Source organism: Haliotis cracherodii, unplaced genomic scaffold (genome assembly GCF_022045235.1).
Source record: "Haliotis cracherodii isolate W230 unplaced genomic scaffold, xgHalCrac1.p SCAF_5, whole genome shotgun sequence".
Taxonomy (NCBI): Eukaryota; Metazoa; Mollusca; class Gastropoda; order Lepetellida; family Haliotidae; genus Haliotis; species Haliotis cracherodii.
In genome coordinates, this window is record NW_027266308.1 from 5,321,865 (window position 1) to 5,341,548 (window position 19,684).

At 39.1% G+C, this 19,684-nt stretch overlaps 1 protein-coding gene across 1 annotated transcript in view; it reads right to left on the reverse strand.

Moving 5' to 3' along the window:
* Positions 1 to 19,684, reverse strand: part of LOC139442097 (lachesin-like) — a 47,201-nt gene that overhangs the window by 4,673 nt on the left and 22,844 nt on the right. Inside the window, exons 2-5 of the mRNA XM_071222883.1 lie at positions 10,140 to 10,249; positions 5,028 to 5,232; positions 1,897 to 2,073; positions 1,092 to 1,220 (exon numbers count right to left, since the gene is read on the reverse strand). Of these exons, the coding sequence (XP_071078984.1) occupies positions 1,092 to 1,220; positions 1,897 to 2,073; positions 5,028 to 5,232; positions 10,140 to 10,249 (621 nt within the window). The remainder of the gene's footprint in view (positions 1 to 1,091; positions 1,221 to 1,896; positions 2,074 to 5,027; positions 5,233 to 10,139; positions 10,250 to 19,684) is intronic.

Sequence of the window (19,684 nt, forward strand, 5' to 3'; positions counted from 1 at the left end):
CTTATACCCCACGATATAACTTAAAAATTGTTCAGTGCGGCGTTGAACAAAATTCGCACACCCCTTTAACATTTTTTAATTATATTGAGGTGAAATTGGGTTTAACGTCGCGTCCAAGATTATTACACTTATATATCGACATGAATACTCCACTCAGACACAGTATACTGACTCCGAGTCGAGCAGTCCTTGTTTTAGCCCCTTGATGCCGAAGGCCAGACAGGGCAACAACAAGTACCATCTTTTCACATAAGGAAGAGAATTTATGGATTACATCTATTTTATTATGGGGAACACAACGTTTCGGAATATATACTTACTCCTTCATCAGGGGATATGTTCCTGATTAAAAAGAAGTTTTCATCCATAAATTCCCTTACTCAATCATATAGTATTCAAGAATGTATTATATAGTTACTACAAAGCTTATATTATGTGAATTTCATGGATTTGATTTTTTTCATTTTCATAAACTAATATTACATTATACTCAAACGGCCAAATTGCTTACTTAGTTATATTAGTAGGTGAGGTTAGGTGCATTGGGTTTAACGTCCCATTCAAGATCATTGCACTAGTATTATTAGTAATGTATACAAAGCGGAATGAATACAAATGTCCATAACCATAAGAAATATCTGCTCCAAGAAGAATCCTCGATTGATCGTCAGCATAAATGACTATCATGACTGTCATGACTTATAAATGACTATCAATTAGTGATGAGCCTATCCTGTCCTCCCGGTGGTTCCTGCCACAAACACACGCAGAGGCAAGTGAAGAGTTCACCTGAAGAAACGCAGCAACAAAGTAGGGAACTTTCTGAGGTATCATGTCACAGATATGTCGATATAATGGGGGAAATACTATTGGAAAGTTAAACTCATCCAGTCGTATATAACGTTTACAATTGGAATTTTGCATTATATAATATAACATTATACCAATACAGCCACATAACTATAAAGACAAAATTGAATGTTTTAACATGCAGGTATATCTGACATTCAAGATTCGATGGATTGTGAAGAAATGGGTATTCTTGTTAGGTTTAAAATCTGACTTTGCAAAAGGATTTGTTTCATATTCACATTCAACAATGACGCCAATCTCTCTGTTGTCCGCCGGTGGGACGCCATTGAAAGCTGTACATTTGTAAATCCCCCAACACTCTCGACTAGCATTCTGTATCATCAAAATTTCGCGGTGTTCTCCAATGTCTGAAAAGAAAAATATGTATAAGTGGAACGGAACTCTCCAATTTACAATGATGCATATTTCATTGAAAATGACACCAGCGAACCACAATGTGCATGCCATCTTTGAATTTCATTTGTCTCCGTAGATCCCCAATTACATTTCAAGATTCAACTGCTTGAAAATCAATGAACGTTTTGAGATTTGTGACAATATTTTAAGAAATTAGTCAGGAATATGACATGCAAGTCTATGAAAGTTCCTTCAGATATCATCGATTGGGGGAAGAGACCTCAACTGAACCATAAACGATGCATGACACATAGAATCAAATAATGATGATACTGGTTGTCCGCGTATGGGGGAGCGTATCGTGCACCACCGATGACACCCAGTCAAGCAATTCCTAGATCAATATATTCCTAATCCAAACGCCTGTGAAAACTCAAAGTTGTGAATATATTTATAAACAAGTTGTTTTGAATTTAAAGAGACTCACTGAGTAAAATGTTGTTGTTTTTTGCTTTTCGTAAGCCTCGACTAAAATGGATCTGGTGTTAACGCTCACGGACCTGGCTGATTGTATGTCCATTGCTCATGTTTTCAGTCACTGGTTTGCCTGATCCAAACTTAATTATTAACAGACTGGAAAAAAGCTGGAGTATTGCTAAAGAAACGTATTTTGCTGTGTAAACTTACTGTAGGTTCCCGGACAGAGATCGGTCTTTTTCTGTGCATCATCACGATGTATTGTATATCTTGTCCACGTTACATTTGGCATTGGGATTCCGCTGACGTTGCATTGTAGCGTGACAGTCTCCCCTTCTTTTACCGTCATGTCCTCAGAGGAATACTCTTGCAGGATCTTTGCGGGCACTGTTGGCATGTCAAACAACATGAACGAAACGAGTTGGAACAGATGTTTGGTATCATGTCATGTACGGCAAGGGGTTAAATATATTCATGCCCTTGTCCATTGTAAAACATTTGTTCAATCAGTTAGGTTAATTCATGTCTATTAGTCAAAGCTCAATGAGTCTCTCAACGCGTCGGGGCGGTCGGGTTGCCTAGTGGTTAAAGCGTTCGCTCGTCACGCCGAAGACCCGGGTTCGATTCCCGACATGGGTACAAAGTATGAAGCCCATTTCTGGTGTCCCCCGCCCTGATATTGCTGGAATATTGCTAAAAGCGGGGTAAAACCATACTCACTCACTCACTCACTCACTCACTCACTCACTCTCTACGCGTCATGGTCATTTCGTGCAATACATGGATGCATATGTCGATAATTAGTTGGCGTTCAAGAAGCACGGCGAATTAACTGGCGGTCTGTTTACATTACAAGAGGCCTTTTTGCCCCAGTGTGAAGTGGAACATTATTGAAAATCCCTGAAAATAACTATGCTTCAAGTTACTTAAAAAAAATTCTCTGCCTCCAAAAATACATTTTTGCAAGATGTTTAGGTTCACAGTTGTAATTAAATATATATATATATGGTTTTGCAGCTGTGTGTGAGGAAATATCAAGCATCCATACAAAAAAGCAGTCCCACACAATATCAAATGGTTGGTCCACAGCATATTATTTATGACGTCCGACACCAAAGAGAGCTTTCTTTTCGTATCTAAATTATATATGAGGCAAGAGGTGAAAAGCGTCAAACAAGGCACAAGTACGTATCAGTTGTGACACCAGGTGTTCGAAAAGAACTTGATTTGTCCTTACAAACAGTGCCCGTCCCTTCATGGAATAAGTACAAAGATGCCTTTTTCACAGGGCCTTTTAATTGTTTCAAACCGAGTATGAACATACTATACATATTTGTGTCATCATATTTGAGATTAGCTGCTATAACTTTTAAAAGATAGACTCCATCTTCATTTATGTAAGCCTCATCATTCTGTATTGCGTATTGCGCATGACGCATGGCGTATAGATGCTGCTCTGAGGACATGAATGTGACACGTAGTTAATCACATATTAGTCCTCTAACTTCTCTGAAATCTTCATCCTCATTGAGTCAGTAGACCCTTAGTTCATATCACCATCTCGATCGATGAACATGACGTCATGTCTGATTACAAATTACATTTCTTCTAGGCATCAGTTACATGCAGTACCGTGCACTGCAAGGTGTTAGTATATATATGTATTGAGCCGTAGGTTTATAGCCAGTTTACGCTGATGAAACCCCACGTTCTCTGTTCGAGTAGTGTCTGCCTTGCGGCCCACGAGGCAATTGTCGTAATAGGGGACATTAAGGCCTATCACTTGTCGTTACAGCCATTTATACGACTCAGGAGGGATCAACTTGGATTAAATCTACTATGTAAATACCTCCGATGTGTATTTAATTATCGGGGCGCATCTGTTTCATATTCTTTCATGAAAGTATTGAACGGGCAATCGAATGCAGCATCTTAATTTCCTTCCATCCCCGGCAGATGCTCTGCTGTGTAGGTTGGATTATCGATCCTGTATCAGCATTAGCTTCTAAAGGCGAAAATGTAAAGATTGCTCGCTTTGTTTCCCTGAACATGTAATCCTTGTATGGGATAACACGCCCGAAAAACAGTTTGTATTGAGTGGTTGGAGTATAAAGCGGTGATTAGCTTTCTTGTCAAATCTAAAAAAACAAATAAATCATTGTTGTTTGGGGTTTTCGTGAGCTATGTAAAGTTATATATTATATTCGGCATTTTCTTATTGCTGTCAACATGGTTGTTATCAAATATCAAGTTATACCACTTCGGAAAATCTTCATGGCTACTTCAAAGATCAAATGGTTATTTATTCAGTAACATTAACTGAGCTGTATGCATACACGTTCAATTATCTAAAGGTAAGGTAAAAAAAATAATGTTTCTTTACAAATATATTAGACACGCTCTTAAGGGATGATATCAAACCAACATTATCAAATTGGATAGGATTGAAACTTGGCCCCCGTCCAGTCTTATTTATCAGTATTTGGTTCGAAAATTTTGTAAAATTCAATTCAGGAAATTAAAAATAACCAGACTTTTAGCAAACGAGTGTGAAAAGAGCACACATATTGGTATTTGGTTATGAGTTTCTAGATAAATCACACGATTATATATCAGAATACACTTTGGAGTAAAGGTCATTAGTTCACCGGATGAAGGCCACAAAGAATGTAAATACAATTAACTGCTCTACGGTTATAACGAACTCAAAGGGACCACTAAATTTAGTTCGTTATATCCATCGTTCGTTACACGCATTTCGACCTCAGACATCTTTTATCAGGCCATGTGACATCATGTTACTCGATAAATAACAAAAGTGTGCACTGTACATGTACAGAATATATCCACTTCAATCACTGTGTTACTACCTAGTGGTTAAAGCGTTCGCTCGTCACGCTGAAGACCCGGGTTCGATTCCCGACATGGGTACAATGTGTGAAGCCCATTTCTAGTGTCCCCCGCCGTGATATTGCTGGAATATTGCTAAAAGCGGCGTAAAACTATACTCACTCACTCACTCACTGTGTTACTATTGTTAATTGAGGGTGTAATTTGAGTTATCATCCACGTTTCAAATCTCTGTTAACTAGTCTGTCTTACAGACCCTGATACAAACATATATCAAATACAGCCCATGCAAGTCTATAATGTTTGGCAAGTCTAGATCACTGCAGTATCTGAAAATGAAGAGAGTCACTGAGCTCCTTTTTATTATATTTTTATTAAGATAACTGAACAACTGTTTTTTTATGTAAGATGTGTTCATTTCAGAGACTAGATGTTAGTCTACTCTGTTAACCAACAAACAGACTTTAAAAGCCATAACAAATCTTGCTTACCATCAACTGTAAGCATGACCGTTTTTATTTTGACTGGGGTAGTATTCACTTGGCAGTTATACGTTCCTTGGTCATTCCTCTTGGTGTTCCGTATGTGGAGATTCCAGTCCTTTGTAAAGGGTCGCTCAATGCTTAATCTCCTGTCATCAATGATACGCCTGTCCTCGTATGTCAGCAGCGTTGACCATTGATCAGTCCAGACAACCTGAAACATAACTCCACTTACAAGAGTTCTCTATGTGAAGCACGTAAACATGGCGACGATGTCACCTTGCAAATAGAGCTTTGTTTATATGGTAGCTATGACGGGAAGGTGTTAATGCCATATGACTCTCCTTGAAGAGATTAAGTGCCTTGTTTACTGCGTATGGGCAGACATAGTTACTTATTTAGTTAGACTCAGTTTTTTAGTTAGAGTCATTTTGTTAGTTAGTTAGTCTCAGTTAGTTAGTTAGGCTCAGTTACTTAGTTAGTTAGACTCAGTTTGTTAGTTGGACTCAGTTGGTTAGTTAGACTCAGTTAGTTAGTTAGACTAAGTTACTTAGTTAGACTCAGTTAGTTAGTTAGTTAGACTCAGTTAGTTAGACTCAGTTAGTTAATTAGTTAGACTCAGTTAGTTAGTTAGACTCAGTTAGTCAGTTAGACTCAGTTAGTTAGTTAGTTAGTTAGTTAGTTAGTTAGTTAGTTAGACTCAGTTAGTTAGTTAGACTCAGTTAGTTAATTAGTTAGACTCAGTTAGTTAGTTAGACTCAGTTAGTTAATTAGTTAGACTCAGTTAGTTAGTTAGTTAGTTAGTTAGTTAGTTAGTTAGTTAGTTAGACTCAGTTAGTTAGACTCAGTTAGTTAATTAGTTAGACTCAGTTAGTTAGTTAGACTCAGTTAGTCAGTTAGACTCAGTTAGTTAGTTAGTTAGTTAGTTAGTTAGTTAGTTAGACTCAGTTAGTTAGTTAGACTCAGTTAGTTAATTAGTTAGACTCAGTTAGTTAGTTAGTTAGTTAGTTAGTTAGTTAGTTAGTTAGTTAGTTAGTTAGACTCAGTTAGTTAGACTCAGTTAGTTAATTAGTTAGACTCAGTTAGTTAGTTAGACTCAGTTAGTCAGTTAGACTCATTTAGTTAGTTAGTTAGTTAGTTAGTTAGTTAGTTAGTTAGTTAGACTCAGTTAGTTAGTTAGACTCAGTTAGTTAATTAGTTAGACTCAGTTAGTTAGTTAGTTAGTTAGTTAGTTAGTTAGTTAGTTAGTTAGTTAGACTCAGTTAGTTAGACACAGTTAGTAAGTTAGTTAGACTTAGGTAGTTTGTAAGCCTCAGTTAGTTAGTTATTTAGTTAGTTAGACTCGGTTAGTTAGTTAGACTCACTTAGTTAGATGCAGTTAGTTAGTTAGATTTAGTCAGTTAGTTAGTAAGACTATGTTAGTTAGACTCAGCTAGTTAGTGAGACTCAGTTAGTTAGTTAGTTAGACTCAGTTAGTTAATTAGTTAGACTCAGTTAGTTAGTTAGTTAGTTAGACTCAGTTAGTTAATTAGTTAGACTCAGTTAGTTAGTTAGACTCAGTTAGTCAGTTAGATTCAGTTAGTTACTTAGTTAGACTCAGTTAGTGAGTTAGACTCAGTTAGTTAATTAGTTAGACTCAGTTAGTTAGTTAGTTAGTTAGTTAGTTAGTTAGTTAGTTAGTTAGTTAGTTAGACTCAGTTAGTTAGACACAGTTAGTAAGTTAGTTAGACTTAGTTAGTTTGTAAGACTCACTTAGTTAGTTATTTAGTTAGTTAGACTCAGTTAGTTAGTTAGACTCACTTAGTTAGACGCAGTTAGTTAGTTAGATTTAGTCAGTTAGTAAGTAAGTTAGTAAGACTATGTTAGTTAGACTCAGTTAGTTAGTGAGACTCAGTTAGTCAGTTAGTTAGTCAGTGAGTCAGTCAGTCAGTTAGACTCAGTTGGTTAGTTAGTTAGTTTTTCTACTGTGGCATGGTATCACAGTTGGCTAACACTATAAAACCGGCATTAGTCCGGACTAGTACAAACAGCACTTCACTGTATAAATCAAACAATCTTGAGTACGATGTTAAACACTTACCCCCATCACTGATTCTGCTTATAAATGAACAATTCATATCTTGCCTTACATGTACGTTTAGGAGCACGGATGGCCCGGCTCGTCGTCCGACTCGACACAATTCCCTTTGCAGAACTGCTTTCGTTGGGCATGTCAGAAACCAATGATCGTTGGCTCGAACCCCGTGCTCGTGCTCGTGGATCCAACCAAAGTGATAAACGCCTGAAACCTGCGTCACGTCGGGCTTTTTCCCCCATATCAAGCTGAAACGCTGTGATATATATCCGGGCAAGTGTTCAAAAGGGCGTAAAACCCACTCACTCACTCACTCACTCACTCACGCACGCACACACGCACGCACGCACTCGCTCACTCACTCACTCACTCAGGCAGGCGCTCACTCACTCACTCACGCACGCACGCACGCACGCACTCTCATGCACTCGCTCGCTCACTCACTCACTCAGGCAGGCGCTCACTCACTCACTCACTCACTCACTCACTCACTCACGCACGCACGCACGCACGCACGCACGCACGCACGCACGCACGCACGCACGCACGCACGCACTCGCACGCACGCACTCGGTCACTCACTCAAGCACGCACGCACCCACGCACGCACGCACTCTCACTCACTCACTCACTCACTCACTCACTCACGCACGCACGCACGCACGCACGCACGCATGTACGCACTCTCAAGCACTCGCTCATTCACTCACGCGCGCACTGTTTGTTACTGAATGCTGTAATGTCAACAGCACAAAACACGTACCACTCAACACGATATCCAACATCAATAAAGATGACCCAAGTCCTGGCAAACAACACCTGCCAGTCATCAACTCAGCAAAAACGACGCACTACACCAATGAATGTGACACCAGCTGACATAAATTGGATTAGCAAAATGACTGGATGTGTGAAACGACATGTTCAGTGTGAGACCTTCAAAATGTTATTGTTATTGGCGTTTCTTGTTCACAAATTCAAAACATCTGAAATTGTAGATACCGTTGTCAACAATTTTTTTAATGTAATCACAGGAGAACGTTGACCATTTAGCTTTGCGTAGTGGCAGAACAACTTTAGCAGACATCTTGGTGTTTTTAGTGAGTGAGTGAGTTGGGTTCAACGTCGCTTTTAACAGTATTCCAGTTATATCGCGGCGTGTCAGCTTAATGTGGGAGGAAAGGTCGAAGTGATGCAGGTCTTAGACGTTTACCACTTCGGTGAAACCCACGACCACGGGTATGGTCCTGACAAACCTAGAAACATAATCGGGGCGAACCGGGATTCGAACCCACAATCATAGGTTTCTGGCCTGTCCACGAGACGCAACTCTGCACAGCGAATCGCGGCGCCTTAGACGACTGGGCCACCCGTGCCCCCTCTTGGTGTTTCAAATGCCTACACATATATATATATATATTTTTGGAAACTCAGAATGAGGTACCCGGTGCCGGATCCTTGGACACCCAGAATGAGGTATCCGGTGAGGTATCCGGTGCCGGATACCCGGATTTCAGGTTGCATACTTTCCGGTGAGGTGTCCATGCCGGATACCACGGATCTGGTATCCGGCAAGGTATCTGCCACCGGATACCTGGACGCGTTTTGGGTAAGTGTCCGGAGGTATCCGGCAGGTATCCGGATACCGGAAGCTGCATTTTTTTTGTTTTGCTGTGAACATGTGCCACAGACACTCTCACAAGTGCACAACGCGTTGGAGGAAGAATGGAGGAGAAGTCTACAGTACAGAATCATCCGTTCACTTATTCAGTCCGAGTCAAGTCAAGGTCGTGTAGAGCAGTGATAAAAACACACGGTGGTAACACCTAGTACTGATCGGAACGTACGTGTCTTGTGACAGGACAATCAGTATTGCCATTATGTCTACAGAACATGTGATTATCACCATGCTAAATGAAGTATGTACATTTAATTGGACACAGGAAAAAATAACAAAGTTTCTTTTTTTGAAGAGTATATGTTGGTCATTTGTCCAAAAAGCAACATAACCTTACCTTGACAACAGCAACGCCATGGTGCATCGTGCTTCTAAAAACTTTGTTATTAAGATCTATCTTTGTATTGAAAACGATCTCTTTTGGCTATTAAGATGAATTAGGGTATTTAAAACGATCTGCGTTGATTATTACGATGAATTAAAGTTTTGGAAACGATCTATGTTGGTTATTAAGGTGACTCTTGGTATTGCAAACGATCTGTTTTGGTTATAAGTGAGTGAGTGAGTGAGTGAGTGAGTGAGTGAGTATAGTTTTACGCCGCTTTTAGCAATATTCCAGCAATATCAAGGTGGGGGACACCAGAAATGGGCTTCACACATTGTACCCATGTCGGGAATCGAACCAGGGTCTTCGGCGTGACGAGCGAACGCTTTAACCACTAGGCTACCCGACCGCCCCGTTTTGGTTATTAAGATGGGTATAAGTACTGACTGATATCAAGATTTCAAGTTATTGCCAACGATAGGAATTCGTTGACAGGTGATACTGAACAGGTTATGGGTTTTTTACCAACATATTTTAGGGTTTTTTGGAAAAAAATTGGGCTTTTAATACTAAAAAGGTAATCAAACTGGGGCCTTCAACTTGACCAGCAAACATTTTAAACACAAAGCTTTTCCACCGCACCTGCCCAATAGTGAATGCATGTGTTGCAATGAACATTGTTTCAAATATATACCGGCATACTCACTTCATGGGAGAAGAACACCCAAAGCTACGTTGGTTGCGGATGTTTACCACTTTTGGGAAGCCATACGGGTATTGAGCTGACAGAGTATTATTGATCATAATCGGGGAAAATCTCGGAATCAAACCAAGGTGTAAAACTCCTAGCGCGTCTAAGGGCGACAACTCTGCACAATGTGTTGCGTCAGCTTAGACCACTCAGCGCCCACGCCCTATTTACCATTAAAACGGAAGATAAAACGTTTGGCAGTAAGTGAATAAACACCTTAATAAAAAAATTTTTTAAAAAGCTCTGTCCCCAGAGTAAGCTGCAGAGGCTGGTGCCAGACGATGCTCCCTTACCTCGTAGTCTCCGAGGTAGCTGACTGAGCAAGGCAATATGGCGGTTTCCCCCTCGTTTATAGTCACATTCACTACGGGCATGTCGAAGGCAGGCTCGAATGACAGTGTATCTGAAAGGACAAGCAACACACATTTCAATCATCATCTTTCAACCTTAATACACTATGCAGCTTAACGTGGCTGATTGATTGTCCGTTTAAAGACGTCGAACACTTAAATAGTTTTTACCCAAGTATTACAGAAATGACATTTTAATTTCACGAGTTGTGTAATGGGGAGTTAGTCTGTCACGATCCTGAGATATTGAACCACATAATTTACGGTCGTTACATACCGAGGGACATCAAAACTGAAACGGTTGCAGGCGTAGGGATTTTTACTCATTTTTCTTGACTGAACTAGTGGTAAAATGTTATTACTCTGTGACGTCTCCATGGGTATTTAAAACAACTAAGCGCTATTTACTTCCAGTATTGATTATGTCCAGTTCCCTGACTTGTGTATATTGGGGGGATCTTCAGTCTACTTCTCAAAATCATTTACGTCAAGTCTTCTTGAAATATCAAATTTACGTAAATGTATGGAATTACCTTCACACAACGCAAAGGTTATTGCTAAGAAAGTACTTGAAATCTAATTAAACCGTCAACTAACTACGTATGAGTTTTAAAGTGAACATACTGAATGTTAACTTAGTGGTAAATAATATTATATATGATTAAGAACTAAACAATGCGGTTTTATGCTGATGAATGTGTTTGCATAATTATCTAACATTTTACATTTTGTGAAGCAAATCTTTGAAAATGTAGAACAAGATGTTCACCATTGAACGAAAAACCAAAGGTTCTTAATGTCAGAAGAAACATATCAATATAGGGTACTAATGAGTTCGTTGGGGTGAACGTTGCACAGAGCAGTACAGTTATATCACAGTGTGTATAAAATATGTGAGAAAAAGTGTCACGTGGTATAAGACCGGGATGGTGCTGACAAACCAGTTCATTATTGGGACTAATCTGGAATTCGAACTCACGATCACTCACGACTAAAGGATGTTTGCTCAGCAAATAGCAGTGCCTTCAGCGCTCAGCCGCCCATGCTCCCAATATTTTTTAAGGCCGAATATGTTACAAAGGAGCTTTACTTGTTCTTTGTGTGATTGAGGTGAAGAAAAAAAATCATGTACGACGACCTGTCTGTTTTCGTTTTCAGGTTCAGTTAGTTTGGGTATTTCGACATTTGCCAAATTCAATTGTCGTGAAGAGGGTCATGCGGTTCTTTTATTTTCATTACGTTTGCTCCCATGTCCTTCCGATGAATCACTGGATGAATAAATATGTTCAAAATTACACACGTCATTTCGATTATACACACCGTCCGCGTTAATCTAACATCGACCCCAGAAGTAATTGGAATATTCAAATAATTTCTCCACGAGCAACAATGATTGCATCAGTTATGGGGTTTGTTCCCCTTATAATTGGAAGAGGACTTTGACCACGGTAAGTAAGTATCGATGGATCATAGTTTGTTGCGGTGCTTCTTGGTAGAAGTATGGCCAGAGGAGGTGGCAGTAGTATTGGATAAGGTTCTTGGAGGCAGCACTGGATGTATTCATTAATAGAAATATGGAAGTTAAAGTTATGGTAGTATTGACTGCAACTGTAGTAGGCCGTACCAGATATTACTGAAGGTTATATAGTAGTTTTGGTTGTGGTAGCGATACTGGCAAAGCTGTTGGTTGTTCATTTAATGCGTATGCATGTATCATTTAAAACCATGTGGATACAATTACATTAAGTGCATGCCTATGTTATATGTGTGCATTGAATATTTAATCCCCTTTTCAGCAAATGCTTACTTATGTGATTTATCATCTGATGTAATCTGGAGAGAAATTAGGGAATTCTAGAATAGTACATTTATCTATCAATGGTAAATCTTTCATTTTTCCCTCAGGAATGTTAAGACGCGCCAAGCCGTTCAGGCTGCGTACTAAATTAGCTCCATATCAGATATTGGCTTTAATAAACATTAAACTATAGGGAGTCAGCGGTATGGAAGCAACGTTACATCACGGCACCATTGTCAGTTCAAATGACACGTTTGTATATGGCATAGGTCTTGGGTCGATAACGCCTTTCTTTTATACTCCACTAAATGAACCATTCTAACTAACAGGGTTCTAAAACATTCAGAAAGAGTTTTCATTTTCTGTAAAGCTTATTTGATATATAGCTGAAGGATATAGCCGCCCGGCATTCCAGGATGTTCCAAAGTCCTGTTTTGACAATGCTTCCATTCCCATCCTTGTAATAGGTTTAACTCTTGCACATTCCGCATTAGAAATCAATAGTCGGCGATGAAAGAACTGCTCGTGATTGATAATAATGGGATGTAAAGTTCATTAACAATTGCTCTCACTAGTCCATTGCTGATAACCAGACCCATAAATATTCCCCGGAAACGTTGTGACAGAACATATTTAGAGCTTAATCTGTGCAAACTATCTCTTACTGCTCTTCTTTGACGCCAGTTAAAACGCTGGTGGTGACACCGACACGTGTTCTTTCAATAAAACACCAATGTAATAAAACAGAGGTTTTATCAGGCATTTGCATGCCATCAGTGGCTGTAATATGATTTCATATGTCTGTTTGGAAGGAGACTTGTGGGTGTATCTTCTTCAAAACGTAATGTTTATGGTTTCAATGTTAATACTTGTTTCGTATACTCAAACGTTTCCTCTGTCAACACAATATCTTTAAACGTTTGATGTTCTTGTGAAAGAAACGATGATAAAAATCACATGATAAATGTGGTTTGCAAAAATCGTGTAATCGTGAATTTCAATTAAAATGGGGTTGTCAAAATTGAATTAAAAGATCATAGTGAGAATGTTTGCAACATCTGAAATAAAACTCCAGACCAATAATGAAATCTCCTAAAGGCAGGACAGGCTGATCCAACTTCTACACTATAATGTCCACATACAACGTGTATATAAGCCATCGTAACGAGTATTATCAGTTCAGCTACTTCTTTAATTGACATCAATCCAAAATAAAGATATCGCAATATGAATAGCAAGAAATGAAAAAAGTAATCAGTTTTTTTATAAAGGTCGATCCAAACTGGAAGAAAATGGAAACATTAAACCTATAAAAAAATAATTCAAAACACGAAATGAAAAGTCATACAATCCTATCGTGTCACATGTTTATTTTTTGTTTCAAAATTTTAAGGAGATTTAAGATAAAACCACAGGTATCGCGCTCTGTTATGCAGTTTATAAACCCACCATCGGAACCATCAACTCTAAATCGAACACAAAGCGGGTATATCTTGTGATTTGATGTAATCTTGTCCGGATGACTCCCCCACCCGAATTACAAGTATCTAGTAGCGTGATGTTATCTAATCTTGGTGAGTCTTTGACCCCAGGTCCGATCACTAAATGATGATGTCTTATCTGAAGACTCGAATACTCCCCTACAGCCCTAGCTAACCGATGTGATTTGACACTTGGCCTGACCTTGGCGCCTGGTACGAATATCCACAATACTCAAGAAATTGATACAGGGTGTATCTTATACCCAATGTACGAGTATCCACGATACTAATTTCAATTAACATAGGGCGTATGATACGCCCCAGTTACGAGTATGAACAACTTTGATGTAAATTTATATACGGCGTATCCAACGCTCAAAATACAGCATACGTACTGGGTTCTGTCGACACCCCAAACACGATTTTCTATCACAATGGCGCGAGTGTCCGCCGTTGCGATGTACTTTATAGATCATGTGCTCAAAACTTGGGCGTCTCTTGAAGTCCATGGCATTTTAATATCACACCATGACCAACTGCAATTTGACATGAAAACGCCAACAGACGGACATGAATCGATGAGTCGAAATTCAAATGTTATTATGCGCGAATCACGGTGACTGAGGCCACTCTCAATCGATTGGCAATTCGTTCTCTGAAGCTATAGCAGCCACATCAGTGGGTCGTTTAAGGTAAACCGTGGCTCCTAAACCATCTGAAACAAGTCACTATTAGAACATAAAATGATTCAGACACAGGTATGCTTATGATATAGTATCGTACAAAGAACTCTGCTAGTAGAGATTTCTTAGAATTATAATTATGTCGCTCTTTTCTAACCGTCATATTACACCACGGCAGGTTCCATATATCACTACTATATCCTCCTAATGTGCCTTATATCATATAGCATCGTATAAATCTACATACCTGTTATCTAGAGAAAATGTCGATGAATATATATGTCAACAGTTAAGTAATTTGAATCTGTTCTTTTACATCCACAATTTTAATTTTGAAATTAACTGTTACTGGTTTCAATTAAATATCAATGTTCCTTTAAATAAATCATGTCATGATACACTGTACAAGTTAGTATTTCACTGCAAATACATTTTGCTATAGGTTAATTCGTTTTCGCCTAATTGATCAAACTGTTCATTTTGAAAACTAATATTTTATTAATACATTACACTTTAGTTAATATAACATACAATAGAAGTGCAATCGTCACGTCCATGAAGATAGGGAGCTTAACTCAAATGTCGTTGTTAAATAGTTTATTAGTATGAATTTGATTATGAACTAGAATGTGGTTGGTATTTCGAGCTGGAACATGCCTCCAGCAACCCGTGCTGCCCTCAGCAACCTGTGCTTCCCGTAAGAGGCGTCAAAATGGATCGGATGGTCACACACGTCGGCTTGTTGATTGCATGTCATCATATCCCGTCGGAATATCAATCACCGGTTTGATTAGTCTGATCGGTTATATACAGGCCCCTATAATATACGTGGACTATTGCTCAAAATACCGTTAAACCAAAAAACAAAAAAACAAAAAAACATGTTCTCATATTTTGATAGTTAAACAAAGAAATGGGATGGACACGCTCATATTCGTTATGCAAATATACACTGCGGAACATAAGAAAGTTAAAAAACAATATCGGACGTTATCAAAACGTATCTCTACTGAAAACAATTGTCGAAACACAAGATTTACATCACCATTTTAGTTTCATTGTTAGCCACTATCAAACATGGGTGTGTTAATTCTTTTGCCAGGTAGGTAAGCTTATAAGATAGGCAAATCGTGGCTATACACTCACACGACGTCAGCTTACATAATGATAAACAGAAACACCAATAGCACCAACAATTTCTTTTTAAATGATGCATAAACAACACGTTCACATATGAAGTGGAATGTAAAGGCCGACCGATTCTGCAAGATCAAAGCGTTCCTTCCATTGATGCTCAGTGCTGACTGACAGATGCACTTAGTGCCTTCACCGTGGTTCTAACAGTGCTTCCTGGTACAATATTCCATATGTCAAATACCCATTGTGGCGAGTCAGTCGGGTGCCTGTCAGTCCTTTAAGTGACCACCATCTTCGTTACACTAATTAGATGTCACCTTGATGTTCTCAGTGCCCTTTGGCGAACTTTGTCTAAACTGTCAGCTGAGAGTTTCGCTGTTTTGCTGAAACTAACAGTACATTTTGGAAGATGGTCGGCGACTACCCTAGGCCTTCACCTGCCATTTATACCCCCCAAAAATGCAAATCTCTGTACTTTAACCGGCAATTTAACCAGGATCCATTGGTTGCCAAGAACCCTGCATACATCTCAGACACAATTAAATATATCACATTTCTCATACAGGAGAAGATTGTATGAACATAATACCCTTTTCATTGAATACTCTTTTTTCAACACAAATCAACGTCAAACTGCAGTCTCATTAAAATCAGATCTAAGTTCTCGCTGCCGCTAAACCAAGATCTGAGGACATCCCATTATGGCCTTTCGCGAACTTTGACCGACCACTGAAACGACTAACAAGAAGTCGACATCAGCCAATTAAAAAGCAGCTTTCTCGAGCTTCACGGCACTCGTTTCAACCTGGCGACTTCCATGACAGACTACGCTTGAAAAATATGTTGATACAGTTCTCGATTAAAATTTTGAAAACTGAACGAACGAAAATTCCGGAATGTCTTATATATGGTTGCGATTGTATGGCAGTGCTTCCCACGTAATATGCAACGCCTCCTCCGTTCAAATGTTTATCCCTCGGAAGCGAGAGAAAGACGATAATTTTGACGGAATAAGTCGTACGGGCCGTTACTGTCGTTCGGAATACCCCGTGCGAGGTCGCATGTTCAGAAAACACATTCCGACTGTCACTTTTATGATCTGGTAAGCGACGCTTTGATTGGTCGTTCTGACGTGACCCGTAATGGGATGACCTGAGATCTTTGTGTAGCGATAGCATGAACTAAAATCTGATTTTAATTTTAAACTGTTTTAAACTGTTTTCAGCTGCTAATGAGACAGGTGGCATCAGTGAAAGTGTAATGACGTCATGGCAGTGCAGAGTGACGTCATGTGTCTCCGCAGAGTGATATCATCCTTACCGAGTGACGATATCAGTTTTTATCATATAATCGGTACCAGGGGCGCGTAGCAAGCCACCAATCGCTTAGAGAAAGCAACTTACTCGCTCACCCCGGGGTCTGCAACAGTTCGAAGCGCTTGTGCACTCTTCCAAAATGGCGGTGCAACCACCGCTTGGTTGCCTTGACGTAATGAAGAACGTAAAAGAAGAGGCTCGATCAAGTTTATGACTACTTTGAAAATGTGGAGCAGGCTGAGGATGATGGGATGTCAGCTGCCTTTGCTCATTTCCTCGTTGATCCAGTCAAGAATTTCTTCGTCCGCTGTCAAAGTCAGCCGCCATTTTGGTTTGACAACGAAGCGACCTCAGCCAGCGATTGTTTCGCTTGCAAGCGGCGTAAAGTTAGCGCACTGTTGTTAGGCGAATCGCTGTACATCGCTTGCAAGCGATTGGCGCTTTGCAACGCACCCTAGGTTTCTCGGCAGGATAAAGCCAACGGATAAAAACGATATCAGTTAGGGTTATATGCGGATAGAGATGCAAATTTCAAAGGTCAAGTAGGGACTACGTTCACTGTTTATAAACAAACATGGCGTCGCCCTCGTCATTTGGCGATCAAATCAGAATTAACCATCGGGAATCTGGATAAACTACAGGGATAATTGTTATCATTATCAAATGAACAGTCTAACATACTGAAAATCAGTGTCTAACTCTGACGTAGCTGTGGCATTTTATAAGTTTTGGCAACTTTGGAGATATAAATTTCGAAACAATTTTGCGAGGGCACCAGAGCTAGCCAAGCGGGATCCGTAGCCATATCTGTGCTTGAAACGTTCTCCACAAATTAAAATAGTTGGATTTTGCCGAAATATGTTTAAATTCTTACCTTGTTTCGTTTTGTCGCTGTATGCACATCTGACTACACTTCTTAACGTGATGACAGGACAGACCGACTGTCAACAACGTCTGACCGTGGCCGTGACGTCTCATAGACTACGGTTAGAGTAGCTTCCCTTTGACAAAGGACAGTTACTCTAGCGGACAGACCGATGGATTTCCTCGAAAGGCAATAAAAAACAATCGTTTTTTTGCGTATATGTTGCTTCGGCACTGTATAAGAAACTGATTTCAGTTGGAACGATATTGGCTACTGTCACTGTCCGACTGACACATCACTTAGCCTGTTACGTAATAAATATTAATGCGCGCATTCCAGGAAAACTCGCAATGTTTCGGTAATGTTTGTGAGAGGGAAAGCGATTTTTAAACACAGAATTAAAGAATGACATTTTATGATAAAGAGGTTATGTCGCTTGTGTGTTTTGGTGATGGTAAATTTCATGTATTAGGAATAAACACTATGTATTTAGCCAAGGCTCGCTAAATACAATGTTTATTCTTATGCATTACCCATAATGATAGAATGACCGTGTGTTACGTCTCGACATCATCCTTTGTCACGTTATCCGGACCCACTTGCACAAAGCGATCTCAGCGCTAAGATAATCGTAACTCCCATACTTTAGCATAGGCTTACAAAAATCTTAGCGCTAAGATCGTTTTGTGCAAGTGGGCCCTGAACAATAGAGTGCCTTCAGTGAAGAGTCCCCGTAGGGTTGACATTTCATCCATTTTTCTTCATTTTCTCCCTTAATGTGTCAATGAGTAATGTATAGAATAATTAATTCACTCGGGACAGATAACCCATAATTCCTCGAGCTCGTTGCTTATTCTCTAATCATTACAAACTGAGTGGCCAAAGAAACTACCGAGGGTTTTTTGTGTAGCTGAAAAATGAAAGAGCTGTTGTAAAATTTGATTATGTCTATTTAACCACCACTCATTCCTGCAACAGTTTGTAAAAAGTAATAGGCTTGGCACTTATGTATAAAAATATATTGGTCCATTAAAGACTGGGGTAAGAAATCAATTTACAACCACATAACCCCTACCATGTTGAAAATGTTGTATATGTGTGCCGAAAAAAGCAGATTTATTGATGTTCAAAGATAACATTCTAAGATACCCATCAGCACTGTATTAGGGGAATGGTTTTTTTTTCAAATATTTAAAAATTCAATTATATTTTTAAGAATAAAACCAGTATTCTTTGAGTGCTCACTCCAGCGTCAGTTCAGTTCATTTTTTGGATATGATACAGTTACTGATAACATTTTCATACATATCATAAAATCAACAGAGAGGTATTTTTGCCCCTCGGTTAATATTTGGCAATGTGATATCCGAATATATCAATGAGATAAAATTCCCGAGCGTCTATGAACTGATCTCGACACTCACAAGAGTTGTGATGTCAGATATCGCCATTGGTCAAAGTACAGGGCCACCTGTCATACATCAAGGTCAGGGTCGCCGAAGCGCCACTTCCGCATTAGGGCTAGAAGACATATCTTGATGTTAGTGAAAAACACTAATTGTCAATTGCAAGACCTGTTTTTTTATCTATTGATGACACATGCTGAATGTTTATGTATCAGCTGTTTGCAAATTAGAACGTTTTTATTCTGATCAAGTATTCCTGCGTCTAAACATCTGCCGAATATTGTAATTTGTCAGAATGTATAGTGAATAGCATCTTATCTGGCATGTTCAGCTTCAAAGAGGTTGTATCAAATAGGTATAATTTCTTAAACTATTTGTTCGTAAACCTCTACAGTTGGAACAATATTATATTATATCATCTCGCAAGTGGACCCTAGTGGAAGTGGTTCATAAAGATCAGGTTTCGATATGAGCAATTTACTCAAAGGTAATATCAATTATATTATTAATAAAATATTTATTGTCAAATCAGCTTCTTATCTCATCTCATGGATGGGTTAGAATTAATATTTTTCTCTCGTGACAACGCCACTCGATGAGATAAAAAGCTCTTCCATGAAACAAATTTAGTTATCCGCTCTCTTTAATATCTAATTATTCACTATAAACGAGTTATTGAATTGCATACGAAACACAAGTTTAATATATATTTTATGCGCTCTAGAACATTAACCAATTGCAAAATATAGTTAATACAATACAGATAATCATACTATATCATATGATGGGTCGGCTTCTCGGC